The 20,858-nt window shown below is 47.0% G+C and overlaps 1 protein-coding gene across 4 annotated transcripts in view; it reads right to left on the minus strand.

Moving 5' to 3' along the window:
- The window catches only part of TTLL13 (tubulin tyrosine ligase like 13), a 57,020-nt gene that overhangs the window by 18,348 nt on the left and 17,814 nt on the right, over positions 1 to 20,858 (minus strand). For 3 of the 4 annotated variants that reach the window (XM_088472929.1, XM_088472931.1, XM_088472928.1), the window contains exons 11-13: positions 20,026 to 20,214; positions 18,972 to 19,155; positions 6,810 to 7,007 (exon numbers count right to left, since the gene is read on the minus strand). In XM_088472929.1, the coding sequence (XP_088329055.1) occupies positions 6,810 to 7,007; positions 18,972 to 19,155; positions 20,026 to 20,214 (571 nt within the window). The remainder of the gene's footprint in view (positions 1 to 6,809; positions 7,008 to 18,971; positions 19,156 to 20,025; positions 20,215 to 20,858) is intronic. The other variant, XM_088472930.1, reaches the window with a different exon arrangement.

Here is a 20,858-nt window from a genome sequence, read left to right on the forward strand (position 1 = left end):
ACTACTGGGGGCATGGCTATAGGGGGCATTACTACTGGGGGAAAGACTATAGGGGGGCATTACTACTGGGGGCATCACAACAGTGGACACTACTAATGGGGGCATTAATATAGGGGGCACTACTAAAGGGGGCATTACTAATGGGGGCATTACTATAGTGGGCATTACTACTGAAGGCACTACTATAGAGGGCATTACTACTGGGGGCACTACTAATGTGGGCATTACAACTGTGGGCACTACTATAGAGGGCATTGCTACTGTGGGCACTACTATTGGGGGCATTACCAATGGTGGCACTACTATAGGGGGCATTACCAATGGGGGCACTATTACTGGGGGCATTAACACTGTGGATATTATCAATGGGGCATTACCACTGCGGGCACTACTAATGAGGGCACTGCATGGGGAGCACCACTGCCGGGGCCATTGTGTAAGGGGCACTACTACTGTGGGCATTGTATTAGGGGCACTACTACTGTGGGCCTTGTGTATAAGGGGCACTAATTTGGGCATTGTGTCATAACATGAATAAGGGACTACAGTGTGGCGTAATTTGAATTGGGAATAATGTATTATAAAGGGAATTACTGTGTGTGGCACAATGTATTAGGGCATTACTGCGTGTGGCATAATATGTTATACAGGCCATTACTGTTTGTGGCATAATGTGTTATAAAGGGCATTACTGCGTGTGGCATAATGTGTTATAAAGGGCATTACTGCGTGTGGCATAATGTGTTATACAGTGCATTACTGCATGTGGCATAATGTGTTATACAGGGCATTACTGTGTAAGACATACTGTGTAAGGCGCATTACTGCACATGGGAATTATTCGCCACAAGGGGAGAGCTTGGGGAAAGCCCAGCACGCCCCACAGTGTGATGAATTGGGGGTGTTCCGCAAGGACACACCCCCTTTCCGCAGAGGAATGCCATCTAAACAAAGTTAGTTCTTTATTTATTTTGGGGGGGGGGAGGGTTGGAAACTTTCGCCCTGAGCTCAACAAAGTCTATAACCGGCCCTGTTTAGGCTTGATTTGCATCTCGCAAATTTACTAAAGGCAAAGTTGGGTGAGTTTGAGAGAGATTTCTCTCTTCTCACTCGTAAAACTCGGGTGAGATAGCAAACTCAAATCAACTCACCATCGGGACAACTCGGAAGTACTTTCCACCTAAAAGATGCATCTCTCAAATTTACCAAGACTCGGGATGACAAGCTCGGGTGAGATGACAGCAAACTCTCTGCCAAACTGACATTTCAAACTCTCAACCTCCTGAGCTGCGAGTTTGGCAGAAACATACACAAATCATTGTGATGAGGCAGATTTGTATATTTGCAGGTTAACCTAAGTGATAAACCAGGCTGAGTGGGCAAAAAGAGCTAAACATAAACGCATTATCCTTGCATGCAGCTTGCAGGAAAACAGTTTTTGGCTTATTATTACTAAGAAACTTACATATATAAATGTTTGTTTTCCAAAATATAGAGCATTTACAAATGTACTCTAATTATGGGTTGTCAGTTGGTTACAGACTCCAAGACAAATCAATAATAAAAAAAAACATATAATGAGACAGCCTATATGTGAGATCCTGAAAGCTCTGGAGCAGGATACTTAACTTCTGAATATGACAGTGTGTGTAGTCCTTCAGAAGAAGATGGACAGTAAGAAGACAGGACAAGACTGTCCTTTACAGACAAACTTATCTATGAAAATGTTTGATAATCTGTTTATCTGTGGTCATAGATCTGGTATACAACCTGTAATTACAAAAATTAATATGCTGGTATGAGGAAAGTGGAAAACCAGAGCAAATCTACATAAGAGAATGGAACAAGAACTTTTTACAACCTGATAGAGAAATCAGGAAGAAAGATAATAGTTTTGAGGAAAAGAAATGTAGTGCTATTTCAATGATGCCGGGAAATAAAAGTGGATCTGTGAAATGCAGAGAGAGTGCATATCAGTCTCATAGCGTAGGCCAGAGGTTCCCAAACTCAGGGGTCGATTCAGACCCAGACACTAAGCTGGGCTCTCGCTGCCAAAAGGGGCCTGGTTTGCAAATTGCGTGATCGCACTGTCTGATGTAAGGACGCCCTCTATGTTTTAGAGAGCGACGACACAGTGTGCGCACGACGGTATAAATGCCCACTTTTCTTGACGCCCATACACGCCTGCGTTCGCAGCACCACTCCCCTGTTCACAAGCACCTTTCCCTGTTACCACCCACAAATGGCTTGATCTGTCACTCAAAGCAGCGCTCAGTCTGTGTGCAACGAGCGCACGATTCCCGATCGCAGTGACTGGTTCGCGCACATTCACTGCGATGCAAGCACGGACGGGCGACAATTTCCCATAACGTGCGTCCGCACCTTAGCGTCCGGGTCTGAATCGGGCCCTCAGTCCTCAAGGCACCCTAACAGTCCAGGTTTGAAGGATATCCATGCTTAACCTCAGGTGACTTAATTAGTACCTTAGTCAATTTGATTTAACCACCTGTGCTCAACCAAGGATATCTCTAAAACTTGAACTGTTGGGGTGCCTTGAGCAGGGTCAAAACTAGGATTTTATTGTCACCCGGGGCAAGACAGTAATTGGCGCCCCCCTGGTAATTCCCCCATAGTAATGCCCCCTGCAGCAGTGTCCCTATAGTAATGCCCCCTTCAGCAGTTCACCTATAGTAATGCCCCCTGAGGTAATGGCACAGGGCACCAAAAAGTCTAGATATGGCTCTGCTTGAAGGTGTGAAAAAACACTGGGCAAGTAATATATTAAGCAGCAAAGGAGTGACAGTCAAGTAGACATAAAAGGACATCCAGAGCTGGTGTTCCCAAGTTGCGGAAAATATGGTCTTGAAGGTGTGGAAAAACACTGGGCAAGTAATACACTAAGCAGGAAAGGGAATTTTGATGGTAGCAGGCTCAGAGGTACTCATTGGCCACCTGTTCAGCACTTGGCGGCATGTGAGCAGCAGCTGTAGATAGAGCTGATCTAAAGTGCAGCTATGTCCCTATGAGCCGTATAATCATCTTCCCACAAATATCAAAAACACTTGTGAAGGCAGTGCGGAATTATTGCAGTGGTGCCAAGAAGTGTCCTCACACCTAGGACAAGATTGCTTAGAAGAGCTACTGGAATACATCTCAGGGTCTGATTCAGCAAGGAACGCACGGATGCAGACGCACGCAATCGGTCGATGGTTTTGCTCTGCGCATGCATCGCAGTGCGCAAACCGGTTAGTACGATGGAGTATGCATACGCAGAGAGTCCGCAGCCCCAGGGACAAGTGATTGACAGGAAGTGCCGTTTGTGGCTGGTGGTGGGGGAGTGGTCAGGCAAACGCAGGCGTGCCAGTGCGCTTGGACGGCATTTCTGGGGCGTGCAGAATTAAGCCCTTGCAGCGGCGAACGCAGCCCTGAGGGATAGTTGCACACAGTAAGTCTTGCTATGTCTGCGGGTGGGTCAGGTCAACCACTATTGTGCATATGGGTCCGATGGTTCTCGATGTTACCGATGTTTCTGCTGTCTTGCCAGGTATAGAGGATGCAAGTAAAGGGAAGTGGGTGGTATTATGTAGTGCTGGGCATCTGCTTATTCTGCTGCGATTGCCGTGCGTATGCATTCATTAGCATATTCTCCCAGCGGGCGGGTGCGTGCATCTGCATCCGTGCGTTCCTTGCTGAATCAGGCCCTCAGCCAAGTTCCTTGACTCAGTGGCCCAAATGTAATAGCCAGCAATTTTTGCGAGCACTGGCGCAACTCCAGCAAAAGAGCAATTGGATTTAAAGTGGCAATTAGGGGTAAATGTACTAATGCTGGGTACACACTGAGAGATACATTGGCCGATCAATTGATCGGCCAATATATCTGCTGCACGTCGGCCAGTGTGTACCCATGATATGTTGGTGAATGTCGTTGTTCACTGACATATCGCATTGGCTGTGCTGGTGTGTACGGGCGGTTGGCAGACACCCCGTACAAACACAGTGGCAGCCGCGAGGAGGGGGACGGGACACGCCCCCCGGCCGCCGGGACTCGAGGGCACAAGCAGATGATGGCCGTTCAGTGTATATGAACGACCATCATCTGCAGATATACCTGCAGATCACTCGATCTGTAGATATATCTGTTAGGTGTGTACCCACCTTAAGAATCGTGTTTGCTCGAGATTGCAATCTCGGGTGAGTTTAGGCATTTTTTTCAACTCGCAAATTTACTAACGACAAACTTGGGTGAGTTTGGGAGAGATTTCTCTATTTCCACTACCAACATGATTAAACTCACCATCGACCAACCCTGTCTGCATTCTGACCGCCGGGATCCCGAGCGCCGGCATTCCGTACCCATCCTGAAGAAATGATGTAGTGCCCTAAATTGGGCCTGGTGTTTATTATTATCAGATTTGTGCTTGCTAACTAAACACATTTATGTTCAAAACTTTGAGTTTGCTGGCTGGAGAACCTTTCTGTGCACCAGCATCACAAGGTATTGTCCTAAGGGCTTCTACCTGAAGAAAAGTAACACGACGCATGTGTCTTATGGTGTCTGCATACAGAGCTGCAGGAGTGATGGAGTCTGACTCTGCAATGTATTGGGTGTTCCTGGCAAGTGACTGGAAGGTGACTAAAAGGACGCACAAAGATATTCCGTCTGATGGTTGTGTTATGGGAGTGCCATGGGTGTTTGGCAGGAGTTGTTGTGGACTCAGGGCCTGATTCAGAGCCGCTCGTAAGCGGCCGCTCGTTCGTTCCGACCGATGTTCGCACAACTGCGCATGCGTACGGATTTTAATACGCATGCGCGAACCAGTCAGTGCGGCCGAAAATCGTGTGCTCGCTAAATAGCGAATGCCTGCTATTTTGAGTGACAGAATGAGGCGTATGTGGGTGGAAACAGGGGAAGGTGCTTGCAAACGGGGAGTGGAGATCAGAACGCAGGCGTGCCTAAAGGTCAAAACGGGCGTTTTAAGGGTGTGCATAATTACTAAAGCAGCGTCATCGACCACGTCACTTGGTTGTTTTTATAGTTAGAACTGCTCGCATGATTGTGGTAGGAAAAACCAACCACAAGAATAGCGAGCATTTCATACGCCGTCCGATGTACTCGATTAATCTAATATATAGCGGACATGACGTATGATGCGAGCGGCCAGGGGGCGTTTTTTTCAAAATTACGTTCGCATGTTTTGTTCGCTCGTTCAGACATAGAGGCGTGAACAGACCGCAAAGAGCGAACGGTTAATTTAAATAGCCAGCTCCTTTTTCTGGACGAGTGAGCGCAAATAGCGTCCGGCTCTGAATCAGGCCCTCAGGCCCTGATTCAGAGTCGGACGCTCTGACAGAGCGCTCGCTCTGAATCAGGGCCGCCCCTCTTAGTTTTTAGAGCGGCCTCCTGGTCACTCGTATAGTTGTGGGTGACCACCCACAGCTATAGCGAGCGGCCAAAAAGATGGTCGCGATGGTCAAGACCATCGCGACCATCGGGCTTGCGACGAGACCCTTGTGGTCTCTATCAGAGCCGAGAGCACTCCCACTGACATCACTTGTGATGTCAGTGGGGCCGGCCCCAGACGGTAGGCGTTCCCATGGGAACACCTCCGTCTGGGCAGCCACGCCCCCGGCACGCCCACCAAAGGGGGCGTGCTGTTACTCACCATCGACAGCGATGGCTTGGCTTGGCCGTCGCTATCCGGGTCTCGCGCATGCGCACGACGGAGCCGGCTCCCTCGCGCGCATGCGCACTGGGCCAACATCGACCCGCTTGTGAGCGCTCAGCGCTCGCGAGCGGGTCTGAATTAGGCCCTCAGGGCCTGATTCTGATTTGTAACTATTGCTAGCAAAGCTGTGATCCTGTACACAGCTGCTGTGCGAAAATATGGAAATGTCGCAGCCGCTGGGTTATGCATTGAGACGCCCACCGGCATCTTTGCAGATCCAAGCATCTGCGTATAAATACGCAGCATCGCTCGCAGATCATTCAATGTTAGCAGTCCTGAATAACTCTATGGTCGCACTCGCACAGAATGGGCGTTGGAATTGAGATGCAGGAGTAATATTTCTTGCATACAGGATCACAGATGCAGGGTGTGACGCCCCCAAAACAGTTGCGTCACACCGTATTTAGCTGACACTCCCCGTTACGTCCCCTATACGCTCCCTGGCTGATAGTCACACTGCTAATAATTAGCCGCTACGAGCGACTATGGTATACAGTACCTTGACGCATGCGCAGTGTGACTTAGACACATGCACAGAAGGACGATAATCGCTCAACTAATCGGCAAAGCGTACAACTCTGAATCAGACCCTTAGACGCTTAATCGCGTACATTGGAAGCCATACTCTGACAGAGATTTTGCACCTAGAATGGGGCTGGGGCCAGTAAACTCCGGCACCCGCAGGGACTGCCTAGCAGTGGCAGTGACTTCCCATTGGAAGCGCTCCCTGCTAATCACTTGATGAACAATCAGTGCCAGGGGGAGGTGTTTTATCCCCCTGGGACTGCCGGTCTTGACTGCGATAGCAGAAAGTGCTCCCCATGTGAAGCCACTACTCTGCTATTACGGTAGCCCTTCTTGGCTTCTAGGGGCTGCAGCCGATGCAGTCCCTAGACGCTGGCTTGTTAATATGTACATTACTTTGTGTTCTTGCTACTCTTATATTAAAATATAAACAGCTGCCGATGAGTTGGTATTCTGAGCTGTAGGTAGGATCCCACACAATGTTAACGGATGTAAATGTATGAATAATTCTAGCAGGAGCCCGAAGCATTCTTACATGGTAGGTATTTTATTTCATACTTGATTTCTTGTTTGATCATCTAGGAGACTGTAGTCAGGAGTTCTGGGCTCCAGAGTGTTGAGTAGTCTGTTAATATTATCCACTATTCCCAGCCCTCGGATGAGCTTTTCTCTTTGCTGAAGGCCTTGTAGTCGCTCCATTTCCTCTCGTTCATCAATGTCTATGGGCTTCATTGAGTCTATTTTCACTTCTGTCGTCTAGATAAAAAAAGTTACAGCGAGTAAAAACCTGTTTGTTACAAAAAAGACAAACAATAGATTCCACACAGGGCTTGTAAAGTAGGAACTTATATTCATAGCTACTAGCCTCCTCTTAGCAGCTTCATAGCAAGAGACAGACGGTAATGCAAAAGCAACTGCATACTCTTACGGATTGTAGTTACTAAAATCTGCTAATGCTTTCCAAGACACATCTGCGCATAGGGACGCCTGGAGCCAGGCACTGCACTGTGACATTATTGTGCAGTGTCCGGCTTCTAGTCACTGAGGAGGAGTCGGCAGTGCTGGAATAGTCTCTGGGGGCAGCCCAGCATTTCCGGGAGAGCAGAGCACGCCCCCAGAGTGATGAAACAGAGGGTTCTGCAAGCTCATGCCCCCTTGTCTGGTGCACCGTGTGTCACCACTGGGTCTAACCTTGGCCAAGTACATGTAGATCCACAAAGAGACACATTTATATGACTGTCAAAGCTCTATCAGTTGTGGGTGTCTGGGAGCTGGTACAAATACACACTGATGTTGATGGTGGCTTCCAGGACTGGCTACCTACTTCTGATTGGCTGACTGCAGATTCACCTCTGGAGTTGATAGGTGCTTTTTTTCATTGTTTGTGCATATACAGGGGCTCATTCTGAGTTGGGAGCAAAGCAAAAAAGAGCAAGTAACATTGTACCCTGATAAAGCAATGTTGAATTGCAGGTGGCGCAGATTTAAAATGTGCAGAGAGATTTAGATTAGGAAGAGATTTAGATTTGGAAGGGGTGTGTCCAAACTCAGGGCCTGATTCAGAGCTGAACGCTCTGACCAGAGCGCTCGCTCTGAATCAGGGCCCTCCTCCATGAAAATGGAGCGGCCTCCTGGCCGCTCGTATAGCTGTGGGTGACCACCCACAGCATATGTGAGCGGCCAAAAAGATGGTCGCGATGGTCTTGACCATCGCGACCATCGGACTTGCGACGGAGACCCTGCGGTAGGGTCTCCCTGCCACAAGCCCTAGTGATGTCAGTGGGGCCGGCTTCAGACGGCAGGCGTTCCTATGGTGCGAGACCCGGAGCGATGGAAAGCCCGTCGCTCCCCGGGTCTTGCGCATGCGCACGACGGAGTTCCCTCCGTCGTGCGCATGCGCAGTGGGGAACATCGACCCGCTTGCGAGCGTACTGCCGCTCGCGAGCGGGTCTGAATGACCCCCTCAATTCTAAATTGCAGTGTAAAAATAAAGCTGCCCAGCAGCCAGTATTTACCCTACATGGTAATAAAATAAATGTATCTGCACCCCTTGCATGGTAACATGGTTTGTTCCAGATACAAAGTTACTCTTTTGCTTTGCCCCCACATCAGAATCAGCCCCATTATATGAACCTGTGAGCGTATTTAAGTAAGGTTTTTTTTCCCCTCATAACGAGGAGGAGAGATCATTCTGCTGTATTCCGGAGGCTTTTCATTATTTTACTCAAACCTTATAGAGAATGTGTGTTTCACTTGCTATTAAAACAAAAGTTAAAAAAATTGTATGTAAGCCCAGTTTTGTTCCTGCTTTGGGTCTGATTCAGAGATGGACGGTAATACATTCGCAGCTGCGAATTTGTACGGAACACAGCTGCAAAAATATGCTAATGGTTGCAAAGATCAACCGAGCATAGGGACGCCCACTGCTGGCTTCTCACCTGCATACGGCATTGCTTAGCAGCGTAAATATCCATAACTTCGACGCCATGGGTGTAACTACCACAGGTGCAAGGAGTGCAGCTGCTATGGGGCCCCAAGCTGTGGCCATCCGACTTGTCAAAGTTACATGTGTTATATAAATTGTTCACCATTGGGTGGTACATAGGGACCCTTACAAACTATTGCTATCGGGCCTTCAAATACCTAGTTGCGCCCCTGATCGACGCACATCGAGCGGCCATCTTGCCCTTGCAGCAGGTCTGACCTGCCGCAGACTCGGCAGCTCTCCAAACACTCAGAGGCTCTCCTGCATAGGAGATTGCAAGGGATAATTTATGTACGTCCATATACCAGCTTTTAAACGGTCAAAAACGTCTGCGTTTTTCTGACCACCCCTCTGTTACCACCCCGAAACGCTGACAGCCTGTCACTCACTTTGCGATGGATTCCTCTGTGTGTCCGTGTGGCTAATACACATGCGCAATGTCAAACAATCGTGCGATCTGCACACGTAATTGCCATTGCGTCCATCTCTGGATTAGACACTTTGCTCACTGGCACTACAACTGAATACAGTCTCCTAGGGGTAAATTTACTAAAGTGCAGATTTTTAGAAGTGGAGATGTTGCCCATAGCAACCAATCAGATTCTAGCTATTATCTTCTAGAAGGTGCTAGTTAAATGTTAAGTGGAATCTAATTGGTTGCTACGGGCAACATCTTCACTTATAAAAACTCTCACTTTAGTAAATATACCCCCTACACTTGATTCTGAATTCACTACACACTATGCATTAACACTATATACTTATTGTCGGGTTTATAAGTTATATGGTATTTTATTTCTCTTCATTTTATACGATGACTATGCTTCAGTTCACTATCAAGTTTTTCTTGTTATGTATTATCATTTCCATACACTTCATTGTACTTTGTATAATGCTTTTGATTCAATAAAAAAATAAAATAAAATAAACTTTTATATAAGTATATATGACCTAAGCCTTGTGCTTACGCTATTGATACAGAGCCGCACACATTTTTAGAGTTATGCATATGAAACATTTGTGTATTTTTAGTGAACACATATGACTCCCTTTCTGTTTATGCTTACTATTAAAGTGCTGCCCACCAACTGAACTCTCCAGCTAGCTATGGTTCTCTCCTCCACCTAGTGGTGGTACCTCCTCAGGAAACCTAGTATTACAGCAATACAGCAGCTTAGGAAATCATTGCAGCTTACCGTATATCTATAGGCATCTCATATTTCAGCAAAACATATGAAATATGGAATTAAAAATGTGTCACCCCAGCACTGTCAGTGAAGGTGGCACCTGACTGAACAACTGTAGTATATGGGCTACATATATTACTGTGTTACTGGCGTTAATATATATGACACCCCCTTCATTTCACAATACTTACCAACGCCTTTAATAGCTACCCACCTAATACAGTGAGATTTTTACTTCCCCCTCACTTTCATTTGTGTCACCCTGAGGTTCACCTGTCCCGTCCCAGTTCCTTCCCCTCCAATTGTTAAGAAACAGAAATTGACGCCAGATAAGAACCACTTGGCCCATCTAGTCTGCCCTTTTGGTTACCTCAACCCTATGTGATCCTTAGTTATTTGTCAGGATATCCTTATGTCTATCCCATGCATGTTTAAATTGCTCTACTGTCTTAGCCTCTACCACCTCTGATGGGACTATTCCACTTACCCACCGCTCTTTATTGATCTGCAATTTATGATAATTGTTCAATTATTAATGTTTATGCTGTACAGTACATCTACAACTTTTATAATTGTTCCGTTGTTGTGTTATATCTTGCGAAGTACATGTTTGTATTGTCCTTGCAACTTAGCCAATAAAAACAGTTTATACAAAATAAAAAAAACAGGATTTTGGTACTTACCGATAAATCCCTTTCTCCGATTCCACAGGGGACACTGGAGTTCAAGACAGTGGGGTATAGACGGTGGTAGAGTAGAGCCTGGCACTTTAAATAATTTAGAAGTGTGACTGGCTCCTCCCCCTCTATGCCCCATCAGCCCCAGTTTAAGAACTGAGCCCGAGAGGAGACGGAGGACAACAGGAAAACGAGGAGAAGGAGAAGACCACAGAACGGAACAATACCGACTGAAGGAAAACAGAGGAAACCACTGCAGGGAACACATGCAGTCACACAACTATATAAAGACCCACAACAGGCAGGTACGCCGCGCCGGGCGGGCGTCCAGTGTCCCCTGTGGAATCGGAGAAAGGGATTTATCGGTAAGTACCAAAATCCTGTTTTCTCCTTCATCCACTAGGGGACACTGGAGTTCAAGACAGTGGGGACGTCCCAAAGCCAACCTCCCGGGTGGGAAGCGCGGAGAACATGCCGACCCTTCGGCCAACCGAACAGGGACCGCATAGAACCGGAGGTTCAACGGAAGGCAAGAGCTGAGAATCAAGTGTCGTGAGCCAGTAGACAAACAGAACTCCGTGCGGAACAGACACAGAATACCACAACGTACAGTAGTCGAATGGAATAAGCGGCTAGCGAGAAAACACCCTCAGATGAGAAGCATCAGAACACTGTAAACTCAGCTGAAAACAGACCAAGCCATACTGTTGGGAGAAGAGAACTCCTACCCGAATCCATAGGAGAAGGGCAGTAACCCGAGAAGAAACCTCAAGGAAACCGTACCAGAGTCGGAAACAGGAAGCTGCCACATTTTGCAGATAGCAGAATACCAGCACTGCTGGACATAACTCATATAGATAGAAGTATAACGATACCAATCTACAAAAACAGAGAGTCCACAGACTCCTCACAAAGAGTATACAGGGAGGTAAAAGTCAAGGCCGCACAGTCGCCCTGAACCCTTCTGGAAGTCCAAGTACTACAAAGTTGTTAACCAGCGGAAGGATGAGACCATAGAAATCTCCAAAGAGAGGAGATCACCCTGGCCATGAGGCGGCTTCGAGAGGATTGAGATTACAATACCTTTCAGAGGGTCAGACCGCAGTACAACCCATGCTGAGAACAGGAATAAACCAGCAACTGAAACCCTGACGCTAAAGAGAAACAACGGACAACTTCCAACATGATGGAAGTGCATAGGCAGTAGTAACTGCTGGCCTGAACATAGCATGAGAAAAACCAGGAAGATACCAGTCAGGTACCTGTCAGTATGATAAAAATATCAACAGCTACTGAACAGGAAACCCACCAGGCCCCCTGAGTGGAACATAGTGACTGTCACACTTCTATGTAAAGATGTGCAGTAGCCCAGAGATGTGCTTTGGTCCATAACGCCAACAGATTCTAGTAGAATTGGTTCTCAATGTTGTAACTATGCACCCACACTCCAGGAAAATTCTAAAGTGTAGAGCCAACTGATTAAAAGAGCGGATGGCTGCTAGGAGGCAGTAAGGGAGAAGAACTCTATGTATGTCAGTTTACATGAAATAGGAGCCTCTACCGAGGCATTAGTGGGTAAGCTCTCACCTGTGAGCGACCAGAAGCCCTCTGGCCGAAATGTAGAATGTCACTGACCTGTTCTATCGCAAAGCAACCCGCCACATTAGGAATAGAGAGTAGCTTCAGTGGGCTAAGACCAATGGTCTACAGCACATACTTCAGTCTGGAGATGTGCAGTAGAAAATACTGTGGAAACTAGCAAAATGTTAGTGGAGACAAGAAGGTCGTAAAACAGGACTCTATACCTGAGCCTGTTCCATTAGAGACGTGTATCTGTAGATTATACTTATACCCCAAAAACGGTCTGCTAGTTTAAGTATCCTTACACCAATATTTACAATGTGTATTATGCCCACCAATCTAATATAACCCAGGTCTGTCCCTGCCTAAATCGGTAGGTGGCCCTAGGCCTTCAAGATATGAATTGTACCTAAGGGCCCTTTAGACTCATTCTATTGAGATATGCGACAATAATATGGAGTACCGGAATCGATACTGAGAAGGGTACCTGTACTTAGACATAGTACTCGTTAGTTATCCCAAGCAAAGAAGGGAGTGATAACCCCAGTAGGGTTAAACAGAAAACAGGTTTTTGTTTCCCAATTATTAGGAAATATACAAAGAATGGGCGTCTTACAAGCTTGCTACCAAGTGCATCACTGTAATGATAATAGGTCCCCCGAAACGGGGCGCCATAGATATAGACTGACATGAACCGAGCTATATAAGTATATATCCTTATATACATGTGACATGTCTAGGGTCCATGCTAGAAGCAATGCCTTAGGGAATTGTGACTATCACTATGTAAGCTGCAGCACATGACTTTAGATTATAGAGCCACCATATAATATGTATGGATATAGCCTACAGCTTCTGGTAATCCCAGGCGGCTTCCCATGCGTGGTATTATAGGTAACCTAATGCTTGTGGAAGTATAGGCCTCCTACACATATACATGTATATACACACACAACCCAATCCCCCGGGAGAGATTGTGTTAAGCGGAGTTATTGTACCAACTTCCGCATCAGGAGTCCAGCCTCCAATCGCAGCCTTCTATCAATATGCTAGGTATCAGACATAAAACTGATAAGAACAGATCCTACCCCTGCTCTTATGGGAAGGATAAGAAGCGATATCCATATAGGCATACGCATACCTACATACAAATTTAGTAGGTGACGATAATATTGTAAAACTAGAACATGAGCAAAAATTAAAGCCATGGAAGGAACTCCAAGGACAAATTTCACTCTAGCATGTATATGTTTCTACTACAGGGCTAGTATAAAATACAATATACATTATATATATATTTATATATATATATATATATATATATATATATATACACACACACACACATATATACATACCATACCCGTGGCTTACCCCCCCGCAGGGGGACTGCTCATGTACCGCGTGTGGCCGTCACTCAACTACTGCTCAGGGGCAGGATATGGTAGCTGCGTGCTGTCCCAGACTGGTTTCGATCCTGGGACCCTTCTGTTACAGGTGTACTCGCCTTAGCAGGTGAGCCCTTTTAGCGCCAGATTAACCCACTTTTCGAAGTGGGAATCAAAAAGACTACCTCAGTGCTGTGAGGCAGTAATGCCAACAACTACACTAGCCGCACGTTACTAACCTCTTCCTGTATGTGCTGCCGAAGGGAACACATGAGATATAAATAGATGCACATATGCATACCTTCTAAGGTAAGCACAGCAAACTGGTGAAAGGTTTTAAGACCAGCCTATAATGTAGTATATGTGCTGCCACATATATGCATGGGAAGTCTCTTTAAGGCGAGCCCATGTGAGGCATAAGCCTGGGGATGGGACGCCAAAGTGTGCTAACCCTGGGTGAAGGGTATGCTATAACCATAAGTTCTGGCAGCAGCACCAGAACAGTAGAGCTAGTACACCATGAGGCTATGATACTTCACAGGCTGAGATATCAAGCCATTAGATTAAGCTAGGCGCCCTTTGTTAAAGAACGAAGGGAAGCCTGCCAAGCGGCGCTGCATTGGCGGGACTGTCTCGCCAACCCCTCGCTTCTAGCTGTGATGCATCGATTGAACTGGCCTCTTTCAGAACTGTAGCTAGCACTAAACTCCTATTATACAAGGACAGGGCCTCCCCTACCTTTTGCGCTGAAGCACTCCCAGTGTGGTAGTCGTAAGAGACCCACGCTAAAGCACTCCCTGCTGCAGGTAGTGCACTGAGCTATACTGCTTGTGTGCAGGCAGTAACTACAGTCCTTAAAAGGGAAGCAGGGGGGCTGTTTGTTCATGAATACCGCGCTGTGCGTGTGCAAACTGCTACACTCCAGTTAGCACAGCGCTGCTAGCCCCCTTATAGTATAAAGCGGTGATGCTGTCCTGCTGTGACAGGAGTGTGATGGTCATACAGCGCTGCATCGTGGAGCCGCATTGTGCTGGTATAACGTAAGGCTATTAGCCCTATGTTATAGCTAACAGGGAAGCCTGCTCAGCCCAGCCAGGAGCTGTGGGACGCGGCATCTCCTCCTGAGATTTAGATGAGGAGCGTTGCTAATTGTAAAGATGAGCCTAAGCAAAAACAGTGCTGCCTGCACCGGGAGAACATACAAACTCCACACAGCAAGAGCCGTGGAGAGATCCGAGCCCTGCGCTGATACTTATTTGTAGCTAGCACTTAAAAGCACTCCCTCCTACTTCTACTTTTGTGCTAGCAGCACTCCCAGCGTGGGAGGGGGAGGGAGTCGCATTAATTAACCCTGTTGCAGGAGTTAGGAGGCAGCCGCGCTCATTCAGGCGCTGGTCTGCACTGCACTGCATCTTTAACCAGCGGTAGGCAGTGGTGGCTGCCCCGCTGGTTGGGCTGTTGCGTGCTCGCAATTAGGGCCGCGAAGGGGGCGTGGCTTTGCCCCGAGTGCGGCCGCCATTTTAATACTGGGGGGCTACTGCTGCCTGCTTTAGACGCGGCAGGATGCCCTCCCAGGTACCTCTGAGGTCCCTTCACGGGGGGACTAATGCCGAGTATGTCTGCACAGCCGCGCTAACGGACCGGCAGACCGCGCTGCTCTCAGATGAGGGCTTAGAGCACGAGCCCGACTACAGATGGCGCGGCTCTTATTAGACGCGGCAGGATGTATGACGCCCTATCAGTGTGTGCGCGCGCGTGCACTGTAAGGCTCGCCTCTGCCCACTTACTAGGAAAAAGTGGGCTGGGCGTAATGTAGGGAAGACATCCTTCCTCCCGGCCCTTCTGAGCGTGGTACGGGAGCATCAGCAGACACATCTATAAGGCTGGGCCCTTGTCTCAATAAGGGAAGCCTCTATACGCGGGTACTCCTACACCAAGGATCGTGCTGCTTGTCAGCGCTGCCTCATGTAGAGGGACTCGTCTGGTCTCCTGAAGCCCGCCATTACACTACCAATGGCAGATGGCAGGACCTCCCCTGTGCTACACTATTTAGTGAGCAGCGGTGCGGCGTCTGTCATTTGTGTGATCTTACTCACACCGCCCAGCGTTTCTACTCCCATATAGAGAAGGGAGGAACAGGCGTCTCAGTGACAGTCACGGAATCACTGCCGCTTAACACGCACTTGCAGGGGCCCGCGCTCCATCCCCTCGTTAATAGGAGGGGGATGGCTAGGTATAAGCCAGAGACCCGGACGCTGACTGTCGAGTGCAGCGGCAGGTCTCGTCAGCAGCTCCGACACTACCACTTTCACTGGCAGGGGGAAGGAGCCGTGTGTGACAGCCATGCAGTGTGCGCTGTCCCTGAGCCCAGCGTTTTGGCCCACCACTCCAGCTAGTCAGGAGTAGTGGGATATACTTACGGACTGCTGCGGCCGGGTTGCTGGGCAGGGGGGGCAAATGAGGAAACCCGGACACGAACCGGTTTCAGTTGTGGCGGGTCCTCATGGAGTCCGATGACTCTGTTTAAAGTCCCCCCTCAGGGTCACCGGACACAGACTGCAGTAGCCGTGTGGTGCCCTCCCGGCGGCTCCCACGTAGCAGGCAGACTGCCACAGTAAGCAGCCTGCCTGTCCTCAGCTTGTTAAATAAAAATAAAAAATAAAAATTAAAAATTATATGAGAAAGGCTGGAGACAGCCTCATGTGCGACCGGCTCTCTCGGGCACATTCTAAAAACTGGGGCTGATGGGGCATAGAGGGGGAGGAGCCAGTCACACTTCTAAATTATTTAAAGTGCCAGGCTCTACTCTACCACCGTCTATACCCCACTGTCTTGAACTCCAGTGTCCCCTAGTGGATGAAGGAGAAAATGTAGTAGTAGTAGCATTATCAATATGGGGTCAAGAAGGATGTTGCTCCCTATAAACAAATTGGACAATGTTGTCTTGGAGGCTTTGGAGCATACACACACGCACACACAGAGCACAACATAATAGCAGACACCACAAATTGTGACAACACATGGCATGAAAGCACATACAAGAGCACCAGTGATGTGCGGTCAGGTGAGGCAGAGCCTTTCCAGTCATACTTCAGTATACTCCAGAGTTTTGACTATAAAAGTTCTAAGAAAAATGTAAAGAAAATATTATAAATATCTTCTTTGTTTTATTCTAAGCATTTTTATAGTCAAAACTCTGTAAAAAGTATGATCAAAACACACCAAATTTCCAGCACTACATACTGCTTCACCTTTGTATAATGCCCATATAAACCCTCTGGTTCATAGTCATACATGTATCTGTAAATCTGGCTCTGATACTAGCCCGTGCCTCCCCAGCCAATTACCTCACTGAAGAGCACATAGTGTTGTGTGGGTTTAGCACCACATGGGCAAGTCTTATTTCAATATTCGAAAAAAAAGTGATGTCTATATGGGTTCTATAATGTGTGAAGGAAGAATGCCTGATAGCACACACCAGAAACTGGCTGCTGCACAGGAACTGCACACTCCACAACTGAGGTTATAGTTGGCCTCACAGCTATGGAAATGAGTATTACCCGTAATACGAAACCATAATATGAAACCAGTCCTGAAAGTGTATTTCTTTGTGCTAAGCAAACAATCATCTGTATGCGTAGAATTAACATCATGGGGGTATCCAATTAGCCGCGATAACGATAAGTTTTCACTGGTGAAAACTTTTCGGACCCATCACACGAATTTGATGCTTATCGCATGTATGCACGCTCCCGTTTATCGTGCAATCCAATTACAAAAGCGGCGATAACACATTCGTACGATAATTCTTGCAAGGATAACAGGCGAAAAGTACAGGTGAAAATGGGGAAATCAGCCTGTACCCCAAAAGAAGGTAAACTAATATTGGGTAACAGTATAGAAGTATTTTATTGGCCATCATCAAAGGGTTTTGAGTTCTTAAATAGTCTCAAATGGCTGTTATATGCATTTTTCTATAACAGTAAAAAAATAAAAGATAGAAATCACATTTTTTTTTGCCCAAAGGTAATGCTCTAGTTAAATTAGGGGTACATAAAATGGGGGTAAGTATATTTTTGAGTCATTTTAGGGCACTTTTAAAAAATGTTTAAAAGACACCTGCTGCAATGCAATGTTTAAAACACCTGCCCCAATTCATACATCCCCCCAAAATACCTAACCCACTGCTTTGAATCAATTTCACTGCACTTTTTACTTTTTCACCCCAAATATGACATAATTATTGGCCCAAATAAGCTAATTTTTTTTTGCCTAGTTAGTCATTAAGGGGAGTGTCCCAGGGGTTCTGCGCCAAGGACTTCATTCAGAGTCGGTCGTAAGTGGCCGCTTGGTCGTACGCATCCGATGTTTCCAAACCACGCATGCGTACGGTTTGTTGTGCGCATGTGTGTACGAGACCTTGCGATCCAAATGCTGTCGATCGTACGTCTTACGAGCAGGAAGTGGCTTCCGAGAGTTGACTGACATGAAAGGCCGTTTGTGGGTGGTGACGGGGGTGGTGGTCTGAAAACGCAGGCGTTCCTCATCGTTTTCAGGGCGTTTTAGGGGCGTACATAAATTACCTGCTACGACCGACATAGAAGGCCGGAAGTAGTAAAATGTCACTCTGCGAGCAGGTTAGAGGCCTGGCTGATCGGACAGCTTAAGGTTGGGTACGTGCTCTCTCAAGCCCCAGAGTACAATCGATACTATCGAATGTTACTGATGCTCGGAGTGATGTTTCTATTTTGAGCCACACAATGCAAGCAGCTAATAATCGTTTGTTGTAGCTAATAACACTGCTAATTGGCTTGTAATTGATTCAGCTGCGTTTGCATTAGCGAATAATAAGAATAAATACATTTCAGGGGAATGGCTTATTCTATGCAGTTTTTTGGTAATTTTTGGAATAATTTGTACACAACACAAGCGGCCGCAACCATCAGAAGAAAATTAACATACAGCGACTGACAATGACTGACAACGATTGACTCGATCGCTAGCTGCTATCACTCGCTAGCTAGAGGAGGTGCATTGTTCACGTATGGGCGTCACTTTGGTTACGACCGACCGGCCGTGCGATCGCTTCCTTTTTCAGTTTTGCGGTCGTTAGGCGTACGACCGAGCGGCCGCTTACGACCGACTCTGAATGAGGTCCCAAGTCCCAACAGTTTAGACCAAAAATGTATCACCTACACAGAGATGGTGAAAACTAATTTGTGATAATTCCTATGGAATACTTCGGACAGTGGCTAATTGGATAGTATGATAACCATTTTTGGAGAAAAGTTTTCACAGAAAAACGGGTTATCGCGGCTAATTGGATACCCCCCTATGTGTACATTTGCTCTCGATATAACCAACATTTTGTGTTATATATGAGCACTGGATGTTGGCTGCACCTTTTTCTCTGCGGTCCTACAGCTTCTGGGCTGTGTACAAGTTGGTGGCCGCCTTGTCACCTTGTATGTTACAGGCTTTTCCCCTGCTGACTCTCCTTGTAACATGTCCTTGTTCTCTCTCTTCTTCTTCCCAGCTGGTATTTCCTTCTGTTCCTGTTTAAGACGAAGTTCTTCTAGTTGTTGCCTATGAGGGAAAATATTCGACAATGTATCTTTTAGTGTAGATATGGTAATGTCATTATATTAGACAATATGCCATCAGGACAGTGGCATTTTGTAACCACCAATACAGGGCCATCTTAACAGCATTGTAGGCGCTTGGCAAACCAATGCCCTGCTTGCCACCCTCCCCTCCCCGTTCATGGGAATAACATTTTATACAGTCAATAAAATTTGAAACCTTTAGATTTATTGGTACTTTCAACAAAATCAATGTTTGAAAAAAAAATTACGTAAAGCGAGGATTACGGATTCCATCTCCCTCTTCTCTGCACTGCAGCTGTGATTAAAGTATGGGGGCCCCTAAGAGAGGGGAGCCCAGGCGGACATGGCACCCCACCCCCAGCCCTTTATACCGGCTCTGTGGCTGTAGCCTGGGAGGCAGGTACAAAATGATTGTGTGTAATTTGCAATCAAAGCGGCCGGGGAACATCTTTCTCTGGCTGCCTTTCAGCCGGCTGCCCCATGCACGGAACGAGCGGCCACACATTGCATGAAAATGCCCCCCCAGCCCACCCCTGGTCGAAGGCCCCTACAATTGTGGGGTCCTGGGCAGCTGCCCATTATGCCCATACATTAAGATGGCCCTGCACCAATATCGCCAATTTTCCCTCACACTCCATAGAGGTGTCCAGAAAAATTAGTGATGTTGAGCTTCCATTGCAGCTGCACATTGTAGAGAATTGAATACAGGCCTATCAATGTTCAATGTGATATTATTAAATGACAGTTATGACAGGAAATATTTAAATCACAGGAGCCAATTAGTCCCAGTGACTCATATATGCTGGTGTCAGCATCCTTCATTACAGGAGTAACGCGTGTGAGACATTACCTAGCACACTCTTCTCTGGCCCTTGAAGCAGCAGTTTCCTGGAACAAAGACCCGCTGTGCTTGAAGAACTGCTCATATTTGGCTCCTTTGGGATGTGGGTAAATACGTTCATAACCTCCCAGGTGGCTGTCTTCATATTTTTGCACTTGGTCCAGCCAAGCGGCCTGTGTACTTTCCAAATGCTCACGTCTGTGTTAAAAGAACGTGTATAAATATAAGAGCAGACAGTTAAACAGCTGGTTACTGAAATGAATACACAGACATGGAATGGAAAATGAATCAGCTGTGTAATATGTTGTTGATTGTTTGCATGCATTGTCCCTGTGGACAGGATATATGATATACAAATAAAACAGACCAGTATTAAGTGAACATGTTGTATTGACTTTGGGCTTCACCGTAATGTCACCAGTTTCTTGTGAATTTGATAGACTTTGTTAAAACCAAAACACATTCTATTATTTTCCCCACCCATCCTTTTCTGATCCTGCCACCCCCATCACGTTCAGATCCTGACACCTCCACCATCCTGTTCTGATACTGACATCCCCACCATCCTGTTCTGATCCTGACACCCCCATCCCGTTCTGATCCTGACACCCCCACCATCCCGTTCTGATCCTGAAACCCTCACCATCACGTTCTGATCCTGACACCCCCACCATCCTCTTCTGATACTGACACCCCCACCATCCCGTTCTGATCCTGACACCCCCACCATCCTGTTCTGATCCTGACACCCCCACCATCCTGTTCTGATCCTGACACCCCCACCATCCTGTTCTGATCCTGACACCCCCATCCCGTTCTGATCCTGACACCCCCACCATCCT

This window comes from Taudactylus pleione, unplaced genomic scaffold (assembly GCF_031769625.1).
Source record: "Taudactylus pleione unplaced genomic scaffold, aTauple2 ptg000129l, whole genome shotgun sequence".
NCBI classification, from domain to species: Eukaryota; Metazoa; Chordata; class Amphibia; order Anura; family Myobatrachidae; genus Taudactylus; species Taudactylus pleione.